The sequence below is a fragment of the Orycteropus afer genome, unplaced genomic scaffold (assembly GCF_000298275.1).
Source record: "Orycteropus afer afer isolate SDZICR_OR568_19922 unplaced genomic scaffold, OryAfe1.0 scaffold00038, whole genome shotgun sequence".
Taxonomy (NCBI): Eukaryota; Metazoa; Chordata; class Mammalia; order Tubulidentata; family Orycteropodidae; genus Orycteropus; species Orycteropus afer.
In genome coordinates, this window is record NW_006921625.1 from 315,567 (window position 1) to 326,553 (window position 10,987).

General features: G+C 55.7%; 2 protein-coding genes across 2 annotated transcripts in view; both read left to right on the forward strand.

Moving 5' to 3' along the window:
- Positions 1–4,466, forward strand: part of ECHS1 (enoyl-CoA hydratase, short chain 1) — a 12,521-nt gene extending 8,055 nt beyond the window's left edge. Inside the window, exons 6-8 of the mRNA XM_007936778.1 lie at positions 2,093–2,212; positions 3,300–3,367; positions 4,401–4,466. Of these exons, the coding sequence (XP_007934969.1) occupies positions 2,093–2,212; positions 3,300–3,367; positions 4,401–4,466 (254 nt within the window). The remainder of the gene's footprint in view (positions 1–2,092; positions 2,213–3,299; positions 3,368–4,400) is intronic.
- Positions 4,467–7,054: 2,588 nt separating this feature from the next.
- FUOM (fucose mutarotase) lies at positions 7,055–10,162 on the forward strand. The gene is made up of 6 exons (XM_007936779.2): positions 7,055–7,139; positions 8,010–8,078; positions 8,688–8,758; positions 8,852–8,950; positions 9,777–9,850; positions 10,096–10,162. The coding sequence occupies exons 1-6, from the start codon at positions 7,055–7,057 to the stop codon at positions 10,160–10,162; spliced, it is 465 nt and encodes a 154-aa protein (XP_007934970.2).
- The last annotated feature ends 825 nt before the right edge of the window (positions 10,163–10,987 follow it).

Consider the following 10,987-nt stretch of genomic DNA (forward strand, 5'->3'; position numbering starts at 1 on the left):
ATGGGTCTATTTTTGGGTTCTCAATTCTATTTCATTGGTCTAAGTGTCTGTCATTGTACTAATACCAGACAGTTTTGACTATGGTGGCTGTGTAGTAGGTTTTGAGATCCAGTAGTGTGAGACCTCCTACTTTGCTCTTCTTCAGTAGTGCTTTGCTAATCAGAGGTCTCTTTGCTTTCCATATAAAGTTAGTGATTGGTTTTTCTATATCCTTAAAAAATATTGATGGGATCTGGATTGGGATTGCATTGAACATATAAATTGTTTTGGGTAGAATTGACATTTCACAATGTTCAATCTTCCTATCCATGAGCATGGTATGTTCTTCCATTTATGTAGATCTCTTATGGTTTCTTGAAGTAGTTTTTTTTAGTTTTGTTTGTACAAGTCTTTTGTATCCCTGGTAAGATTCATTCCCACATATTTTATTTTTTTTGGTAGCTATTGTAAATGGTATTGATTTCCTTATATCCTCTTGAGAGGCCTCTTTGCTGATGTAGAGGAATCCAACTGATTTTGGGATGTTGATCTTGTATCCTGCCACGATGCTAAATTTCTCAATTAGTTCCAGTAGTTTTTTTTTTACTGAGTCTCTTGGGTTTTCTATGTAAAGGATTATATCATTGGCAAGTAGGGATAGTTTGACTTCTTCCTTACCAATTTGGATGCCTTTGATTTCCCTTTCTTGCCTTACTCCCCTGGCTAGGACATTTTATACAAGGTTGAAAAGAAGTGGTGATAGAGGGCATCCTTGTCTGGTTCCTGTTCACAACGGGAATGGTTTCAGTTTCTCTCCATTGAGAATAATGTTGGCTGTTGGTTTTGCTTATATGCCTTTTATTATGTTGAGGAATTTCCCTCCTATTCCATTTTTTTGAGAGTTTTTATTAAGAATGTTGTTGGATTGTATCAAATACTTTTTCTCCATCTATTTATAAGGCCATGGTATTTTCAGTAGCCTCATATGCATGTGAGAGATGGACAGTGAACGAGGAAGACCGAAGAAGAGTTCATGCTTTTGAGTTGTGATGTTGATGAAGAATGCTGAAAGTACCGTGGACTACCAGGAGAACTAAAATATCTGTCCTGGAAAAAGTACAGCCAGAATGCTCCTTGGAAGCGAGAATGGCCAGGCTTCGTCTCACCTACTTTGGTCATGTTGTGTCAGGATGGACCTTTCCCTGCAGAAGGATATTATGCTTGGTAAAGTGGAAAGTCAGTGAAAGGCAGAAGACCCTCAGTGAGATGGATTGACACACTGGCTGCAATGATAGGCTCAGGTATAGCAAGGATTGTGAGGCTAGTGCATGACTGGGCAGTGTTTTGTTCTGCTATTCACAGGGTTGCTGTGAGTCGGAGTTGACTTGATGGTCCCTGACAGCAATAACCCCACAAGGATACTGTGAGGCTTATTTGCATTACTAGCAAGCTGTCCAATCCCCATGGTGGGCCACAAGCACCTCATTTGCATAATCCCACCCAGTCATTTGGTGGGAGTTACAAAGACTGGCTAGAAGGGCCTGCAGTGCAGGGAGTTGCTTCATACAACCCTTCCCGTATTGTAAACCCTGGTCTCTGTGCCTCTTCAGGGTGGGATGTCAGAGATGATGGAGTGGCGCACAACTCTGGAAAGTTGGACATTTGGGACATCTTTAACCTTTCTCTCCTAGGGACCAGCCTTGTGCTGATCCTTCTAAAAGAAATGACGTAAGCAGAGGCCATATGAAGTCACTCGCTGGATCCCAACAGGCCGTAGTGAACACACCAGACAGATATTCTGCTAGAAAGGAAAAGTTTTCTTGAAAGAATAACTACATTTTATGAGTTGGAGACTCACACAGTGTTAACAAAAGACCACGACTTGTGTTCTGCCTTGCAGGTGACCTGCTGTCACCTGTCCTTCTCCTGTGCCATGGGCATGCTGCACAGCCTGTGGCTCCCAGGAGCTGCAGCAGAGACGATGGCAGCCTGTGGGTTTGGAAGCCATCCCATGGGGTGCTCACAAGAACCTGGGCTTGCAGAACCCCTGCTCCCAAGCCCCGGCTCCTTGGAAGGGAGTGGCCACACTCCACTCGCCTATCTTGTGTTGCAGGTCTCGTGAGCAAGGTTTTCCCAGTGGAGACCCTGGTGGAGGAAGCCATAACGTGTGCAGAAAAAATTGCCAGCAATTCTAAAATTGTGGCAGCAATGGCCAAGCAATCAGTGAATGCAGGTAGGGCATGGGTGGCGGAGGGGGAGAAACTTCCAGAAGCTTGAGCTTTTTGGCTGAGTGACCACCGCCTCCCCCATGGATGGCTGGGGTCTCCATGTCCCCATTCACAAGTTCTGCAGGAGCCTTGTGAGCGTCCCTTTGTCCCAGGACCCAAGAACTGGCCTGCAACCAGCAGAGTCTATGCTCTGTCCACCTGGAGGGACCTGCCCTGCCGCAGAACCACTCGGGTTTTAACCAGGCAGTGATTCTCGCATTTTGAGTGAGAGTATTGTCTGTTGACAGGACCGTGAGCAGCGGGTGAGGGGCGTCCCTCAGGACGCTGCTGCCTACCTTGGCGTCTGTCCACCTGTAACTAAGGCTGTTTCCTTAGTTACTCTCCCTTGAGTTTGCTATAGCCTTGAGTTCCAAAAACCAACTCAAAATGACTCACAGGGCAGCGAAGAACTGCCCCACAAGGTTTCCAAGGCTGTAAATCTTTATAGCCTCATCTTTCTGCCACAGAGTGGCTGATGGGTTTGAACTGCCAGCCTTTTGGTTAGCAACAGATGGCTTTAGGCACTGTGCCACCAGAGCTCCTGGCCTTGAGTTAGAGGGGCTGCTGCTATAGTGAAGCCATTCCCATAGGCCCTGCACATCCTACTACCTTAAGATGCAGGCACTGCTGTTTCTGGGAACGTCATGGCAGTACCAATAGGACACACTACTCCACATGTTTGCATGAAAAAGTTGTTTCCCTGATGGCAGCTTTCAGGCTTCTGTCTGTAGACTCGCTTATTCCCCCAGGATGAGAGCCAGGGTGAATGGTGCTTCTGGTGCCCAGAACCTTCTGTCAGGGCCCTGACTGCCCTGGGCTCAGATAGGACGTCAAGAGCATCAAAGCACCTTATTGATGAGGTCGTTTCGTCTGGGTGACACGTTTGAAAAGGGAGGTGAACAGAATAGGCAGAGTGCCAATCAGGCTCGCTATTACCTTTGAAATCACAATGAAATTGAAGTGTGTGTGGAGGGGCCGGGGAAGTTCCTGTCCCCATAAAAAGTCCCCGTTTTTGACATGCCAGTGCGTAACTCCCAGGGTTCTTTTTCTCAGCTTTTGAAATGACGTTGACAGAAGGAAACAACTTGGAGAAGATGCTCTTTTATTCCACTTTTGCCACAGTGAGTAGACAGCACTCATTCCCACCTAAGAGCTGCTCTTATCTCCCGTCATACCTAGAGCACGACTTCCCTTCCCCGTCCATCCAGCGGGCTGGATGTGTTCTACCAGAGTCTTGGTGTTAACACACAGTTGGCATGTGCGAGTCCAGAAATGGGAATGCGTGCAGGTTACTTGCGACTGCACAAAAACCAACCCACTGCCGTGGAGTGGATTCTGACATACAGCGCCCCTAGAGGACAGAATGGAACTGCCCCAGAGCGTTCCCAAGGGTGTCAGTCTTTCTCCCACAGAAAGATTGGTGGGTTTCAGCCATCAGCCTTTCAGGTAGCAGCTGAAAGCTTAAGCACTGCACCATCAGAGCTCCTTCTGACTACCAGAGGGCTTGGAAAGTTGTACCCTGCAGGAGCTCCTTTGTTTAAAATTCCAGTCTTCTGGCCATGCTTTTCTTGGACCATGCCCATTACTGGGAATGTGACCCAGTGTGCTACGTTACTGAATTTCATGCAGGATTCTGCCAGTGGCCTAAGGAACCTCGCTCTTCTGGCCGTTTGATCCATCTCTTTTATTGTCAGAAAGTCACATCTCGGTATACTTTGTTGTTGTTGTTGTTGTTGTTACGTGCCGTCGAGTCAGACCCGACTCATAGCGACCCTCCTTGGGTTTCCGAGGCAGTAGCACTACGGAAGTAGATTGCCCCATCTTCCTTCTGAGGAGTGGCTGGTGGGTTTGAATCGCCAGCCTTCTGGTTAGCCAGTCAAGTGCCTTAGGCACTGTGCTACCAGAGCTCCGGTATACTTTGGAAAGATGAAATACTGATGGTTTGGGCTCTTCGGGAGAACATGAAGGCAGTGTGTGCATGTTTTGTGTGCATGCCCATGTGTTTGTGCCTGCACGTGTGTGTGCACACGTGTACACATGCAAACGAAAGGGCACCAATGGAGAGTGTAACTCCTGGCACCTTCCTCACTGACACTCCTGATGCCACTGAGGAGTTGGGTGACATAGGTGTCAGCTTTATTTCTGTCCCTCTAGGAAGACCGGAAAGAAGGGATGACTGCATTCATGGAGAAGAGAAAGGCCAACTTCAAAGACAAGTAGGAGCCAGCTGACTTGAGTTAAAAACCTTCCTCTAAGGAATAAAAAATGTGCCCAATAGAATCAAATAAATCATTCTCTCAGAGGACGCTGTAAGTGACGTGCAGTTTCTCTCCAGCTGTGGCACTGTGAGGTCTCAGCTCGGACTTGTCCTGGATGCGGGCCGTTCTCCCAAGGCAGCCCCAACAACCACCTCTGCAGCTCACTAACTCTGCTGACTGTATCCTAAGCCAGGTTCCACTCATGGGACCTTCGGTGTCTTTAAATATGTATTTGTTCTTGGTTCCAGGAACTGAGAGATGTTTCTATAAAAATGATCAGCTTGCATATGGCACATCACATTCAGACGATGCAGCAGCTGTTGGGTTGGTGTGTCACTCAGAGCTGCTCGGACACGCCTGTGTCTAGAGGGACACTTCTGGGGCACTAACCCTAAACAGACAGGCAGTGAAGTGAGAAGGTTGCAGAGGGGCAGTTTAGTTTTTTTTCTTTTGCTTTTGTTTTTCATTGACATTCAGAACCTCTGGCCATGCCTGTGAGGTGACGCGGTGAGCCCCGATGCAGCGTCTCTGCCGTCGGGCTAGTCTGCACCTCACGAGCTTGTCTGTGTGCCCGTGCTGTGCCCCCCCGCGCGCGTGCAGCTGTGCACTTGGTTCTCTCTGAAGAGTGCTGGTCTGCATGCGGTGCCCTTGACTCCCTCTGCCTGTGGATGCCCGTGGCCGTCCTCCCACTTTGTCGGGTACCTGGTAGTTCTGCGGTGAGGCCTCATGTGGAAATGGCTTCCGTGTTGTTGGATGTTCAGACTGCGTCCTGTTGCTTCGTATCAGGGAACCACCATGGGGGAGGCCACGGTGGACATCGGCTGAGTCCTTGTCCTTTAACTCGAGCTGCTCAGAGACTGTGGAGGTGGGCCTGCTGTGTTGAGGGCCCCTGAGGTTGGCAGAGAGCCACTGCTCCGCCACATTAATCAGCACCCCGGTGGGTGGGAGGCCGGCAGCTGTACAGCTGTGGTCTCAGACTGAAGTCAGGAGGGCCTTCACTCAAGCCATGGGGTGTTTGCTCACGACATTCGTGCCCAGCCTGCTGACCCAGAGCCTCTGTGCAGCCAACTCTGACACTGTGTGATTCCCTGGGGTCTGGGGCCCTAGTAGTGCAGACATGGCGGGTATCCTGGAGGGAGGGCGGTCAACTGTATATGCCAGCAAGCACCAGGGGGGCGGTTTAGGCCAAGGGACAGTCATCACTCCAGGCAGTGGGCTCCCTAGTGTCACAGGCCCACTGAGGAGGCCGGGAGATCTGCGTTCCCAGGTGCCTGGCACCACCATGCCCCAGCTGTGTTCACCATGCTGCCAGACAGGGCCAGAAGTTCCCAAGGTGGCCCTGGGGGCAGCGTGGCTTCTGGCTGGTTCATGAGGCTATGAGGGAGGGCAGACAGGTGTCTCCCTCAGTAGGAGCCCAGGAACGGCTGGATGGGCAGCTGTGGATAGTGTGTGAGTGTTAGCTTACGGAGCTCCCACTACCTAGAGTCTGGATAAACAGAGGCTGTGTGGGTTCCCGGGGAGGAAACCGTGCGATCCTGCTAGTTGATTCCTTCACTGCTCTTTCACACATCTACACCGGGGTGTGAGGAGAGCTGAGAACCCCATTCCTGGGCTACTGTCACACCAGGCTTCAGGTTCTGGCCAGCAGCCATAAAACCTTGCCCCTGGGGAAAGGTTTGAGGTCCCCTGAAGGGCCAGTTGGTTCCAGAGCACATGGAGGGCAGGGACCATCCTGGGGCCAGGGAAGGCTGGGACCCTCCACCACTGGTTCCAGTTGGAGGTGATATGGGGACAGTGAACCTTGGTTACTGTCCACATACTGAAGCCAGAGCCTGGCTTCACCTCCCAGGAGGAGGCCCCAAGCCCGCAGGGCTCTGTCCTCTGGAGTTTATGGTCCTCTAGCCCCTTGTAGCATAGTGGCTAAGACACTTGCCTGCTAACCAGACGGCTGGCGGTTCAAACCCACCAGCCACTTCTCGGAAAGAAGGTTGGGCAATCCTATTTCCGTGGTGATACTGCCTCGGAAACCCAAGGAGGGGTCGCTATGAGTCGGGGCCGACTCGACAGCACATAACAACAACAACAACAGCCCCTTGTTGAATTGATTTGCACTTGAAGCTGAAAATTGGCCCCCCTTGTCTACTTGCATAAAACTCGTGTTCCTGCGTGTATCTTTGTCTGTCTCTCTCTGTCTCTCACACTTTGGAGATGTTAACCATCGATGCCCAGGGCCGGGGGAGGAATCTGCACCGCCGCACAACCCGGGCTGCCCTAACCAGGCCCGGGGCCCCGCGGCGGTGCAGATCCCCACCCCACCTATTCCTGGACAGGTGCCCCAGGGCGAGCTCCTGGTGTCCAACCTGCACCGAGCTGTGTCAGTACAGCTCGCCCCTCCCCTAACACGGCCCGCGCCTCCGCCCCGCCCACTCCGGACGCGGCCCCGCACCTCAGCCCGGCTTCCTGCTCCTCAGTCTTCCGGCTCCCGGCCGCGTCCCGCCTCGCCCCGGGCTGCAACTCCCGCCGGTCGCCGCTTTACCCGCCAGCACGGCCATGGTGGTTCTGAAGGGGGTCCCCGCGCTGCTGTCCCCGGAGCTTCTCTACGCCTTGGCGCGCATGGGGCACGGAGACGAGATCGGTGAGCTCGCGGGGTCAGCGCCCCGGGACGCCCCTTCCTGGCCCGCTCCCCTGCCCGGGAGGCTGGGCCCGCGGCCTGGGAGCACTGCCGCCTCGGGCCGCTGCGCGGCAGGGAGCCCTCGGCCCGGTTCCGTAGGCCCGGCCCCGCCCCCTGGGCCCGCCCGCGGGTCCCGCGTTTCCCGCGTTGCGGGCCGGGCTGTGGCTCCAGGCAGGTCCGGCGTCCCCTGCCCCAGCCTGGCTGCCCTCGGGGCTAGGGTGGCCGCGCGGGGTGCTGGGCCCCGGCCTCAAGGACGGGCTTCAGGCCCCTAAACCCTGCTGTCCATAGGGTGCCCTTTTCTTGGAGTTGTCCGCCCACTCTGTGGGGACACTGGGGCGGAGCTCCGCCTCTCCGGGGCCCAGCGGAGGACTCTGCCCTCCCGGGTCTGAGCCAGAGACCGCCTCTCCTCATGCTCACTGCCTTGTCCTGTGCTGGATTTCAGCCCCAGGGGCATAGAGCCTAAGGCATCTGATTGCTACCTAGAAGGCTGGCGGTTCAAACCTACCAGCCAGTCCTGGGAAGGAAGACTGGGCAGTCTACTTCCGTGGAGATAATGCCTCGGAAACCCAAGGAGGGGTGGCTATGAGTCTGGTCCGACTCCACAGCAGTGGGTTTGGTATTTTGGTTCAGACCCAGGCTGGTCTGGGACCAGTAAGGGCTTGGGGGGCACCAGTGGGCATGGTCCGTGTTGGCTGACATATCCCACCGTGACCTACACCTTGATGGGGTGAACATAGTCTGTGAAGTTGGATGGGACTAGACAGAGGGCTGGCTGGTGGCCTGGCTCTGACCCCATACGGTGGGGTGGGTTGTCTGACCTGTCTGCCCATTCAGTCCTTGCAGATGGCAACTTCCCCACCGCTTCCTTATGCCAGCACGGAGCCATGGAAATCCGTGCCGATGGTGAGTGGCACCCTGCTGCAGACCCCTGGGGTTAGGGGCTGCCAGGGTCCTGGCTCTGAGGGAGCTGCAGCTCTGCCTCATCTCCGCTTCTTGGGGTGACCCCCAACAACCCAGGCTTGTGAGCCCCCAGAGGTGAGCACTGTGTGTGTGTCCCCGACCTGGTCTGGTCCTGCACGGTCTCCCCATGGTGACTGCATCCAGATGAGGAGCCCTAGGTCCCTTACCGATCCCTCTGTGACCACCCAGAGCCTTGACACCCTCCCAGTGTCTTGTCACCCTTGGACTGCCTGGCCCTCGGGAAGGTCCTGGAAGGTAGGCAGGGCCATTGGTTAATCCTAACCCTAACCCTACCCCTCTGTTGTGGGCAAGGCCCAAAGGGCTGGGGACATGCGCAAGGCCGTCCAGTTCAGAAGCAAGGTACAGAGAGGTGTGCTGGTTGGGACGGGAGGGGGGCATGCTCTCTGTGTCACACGCCAAACTGCTTCCTTGAGCTTGTTACCTGGCCAGCTGGCAGCTCCCTTGTCCCTGGGGCACCTCATCTGCCCCTGAGCCCCCTCCTTGGTGGCCGGGCAGGAGCAGTGTCTGAGCCGAACTCCGCCTCACCTCTAGGCCTGGGCATCCCTGAACTCCTGGAGGCGGTACTAAAGCTGCTGCCGCTGGATACCTATGTGGAAAGCCCGGTGAGGCGTGCAGCAACCCCAGCTGGAGGAGGGGGTGACATGTGCCGGGCAGCTGGGGTGGGGGACGACTCAGCTGACTGTAGCCCCCTCCAGGCTGCCGTCATGGAGCTGGTGGCCAGCGACCAGGCCAGGGGCCTCCAGACTCCTGTGTGGACACACTATGAGTCCCTCCTCCAGATGTCGGGCTGCTGGGTGAGCCTCTGTGCCTCTTGGAGGCTGTGTCTTCACATGGCCACTGCTGGCATGGGGCTGAAGAGGTGCACCTGGGGTGGGAGCGGCCAGGACTCATCTCTGGCCCAGCCTTCTCACACCCCGCACCCCACCACTCTGGACTATCTCTGCCTGGGATCCTCACTCCCCACAGCCGAACTCCAATGGCTGCTCTCTGGGCACAGCCTCTGCTAGCCCCCAGCTCTTGCTTGGGGGTTTTCGGCTTTTGAGTTGGAATCAACTGCGTAGTAGTGAGTTTGGTTTTGGGTTTGGGGTACAAAGGGTGGTGAACCATCTGGAGTGAACCAGAGCCTAGATGGACCTAGAAGGTGGGGGGGGTGCCTGGCCCCTCCCTGGTCACCACAGCCATGCTGTCGGGTTCCAGGACCCCCATCTGCAATCCTGGCTGTTGCCCACACGCTAGGACGGGGTCTCCAGTGACAGAAAGGATGAGGTGGGGGGATGGTGGTCCTCAGGATCACAGTTTCTGAGATCTGGGCGGGACAAGTCCCCCAGGTTCCGCCTCCCAGGGACCCCTGGAGCCTGGCTTTGGCAACAGGGGAACCCCGGGTCCAGGCTGAAGCCTCCAGGCCACTTGGAGCCTCAGGTCCGCCTGATTAGTCTGCACAGCAGGAAGCTGTCATAGCTTAAGGGGGCCCAGAGTGGGACGTGCCCGAGAGGAGGGATGCTCCTGAGCAGCCTGGGGGCTCGGGGGTTCGCCGAGACGGCCGGCTGAGCGACGCAGCTGGGCCCCACGCCAGCAGGCTCCATCGACCCACAGACACCCCCACCCTCAACTGTCTTCCAGAAATCGCTGGAGAAGGTTGAGCGGTTTGCGTTTTATGAGCGGGCGAAAAAGGCCTTCGCCATAGTAGCAACCGGGTGAGTCCCGTGGGCATGCCTACCTCCCAGAGACCCCACCCAGGGCTCCGCCCGTGCTCCCGGGATGTCTCTGTGGGGTATGGGGGGTGGAGGGTTGTCCCTTTTTCCTAAGCTTCTGTCTAGCCGGTGGGATGAAGATGGGATCGTCCCTGAGAGGGAGAGAGCGGGGGTCCTGGTAAGCCCCACCCTCAGCGCTGCCTTGGTGCTGGGACCCCGTGTGGACCCCACACTTGCCCCTCATGCAGGGACACTGCCCTCTATGGAAACATCATCCTGAAGAAGGGGGTACTCGACTCCGATGAGCTGCTCTAGACCTATGGCAGCCCACCCTGTGACCCAAAGGGACTCGAGGGGACCCCGAACCCTGACACTGCCGCCCAGCAGCCCCTCACAGACACAGGCCCCAGCCCAGACATCTGGGGACTCCTGCTGGCCTGGAGGGGTCTCGAGATTGTTGCAAAGATGCGCTTAACCCACAGCTTTGTTCTCCTGAGTACTCACTTGGCATCTGCCCCAGGGAGGTCACCAACTCCCCAAAACACCAGAGCAGCCGCCTGCCACCCACGGAATCCTTGGCTGGGAAATACAGGCTTCCATCTTCCCTGGGGGCAGAGCCAGGAGACGCTTTGGTGGGGCAGGGACCAGGACCAAGGGACTGATGCCTTGGAGCCCCCAGCAGGAGGGCGGGAGGCAAGTGTGTCCCTAGTGGGGTGGGACTTCTGCATGGCTGCAGACACTACGGTGGCTCAGGCAGGGACTGGGATCTGTCCTTCATCCCAGAGGCCTGGGGAAGGGGATGTCTGGATGCTTGGAAAGGCGACTGCAGGTTGGGGTGCTGCCAAATGTAGGACAGTGACCTAGGTGTGTGGCCTGAACAGCTCGGGGTGTGGGCTGGGGCATTGTGGGTGCTGGGCTCATGTGCACCGCACTCCCCACCGCTTCCCCCCAGCCCCCCACCCCACCCCACCCCCATATTAAGCTCCTACTGTGTGAGGTTGCTGCTGGGCACCGGCTGCACCAAGCAGGACTTGGCTGTCCCCTTTGCAGTGGCTCCCACCTCTGAGCTCCCTAGCTGGCCCTCCGGATCCTGTGTAAGTGGCCATCTGACCCCAGGCCTGCTCTCTGCATCACATGACA

What these genes read in the sequence shown, in the direction of transcription:
- FUOM (XM_007936779.2), top strand. Translation starts at nt 7,055, where the DNA reads ATGGTGGTTCTGAAGGGGGTCCCCGCGCTGCTGTCCCCGGAGCTTCTC. An exon ending in ATACCTATGTGGAAAGCCCG is followed by an intron (nt 8,759 to 8,851) that starts GTGAGGCGTGCA and finishes AGCCCCCTCCAG; the next exon opens with GCTGCCGTCATGGAGCTGGT. An exon ending in TTCGCCATAGTAGCAACCGG is followed by an intron (nt 9,851 to 10,095) that starts GTGAGTCCCGTG and finishes CCCCTCATGCAG; the next exon opens with GGACACTGCCCTCTATGGAA.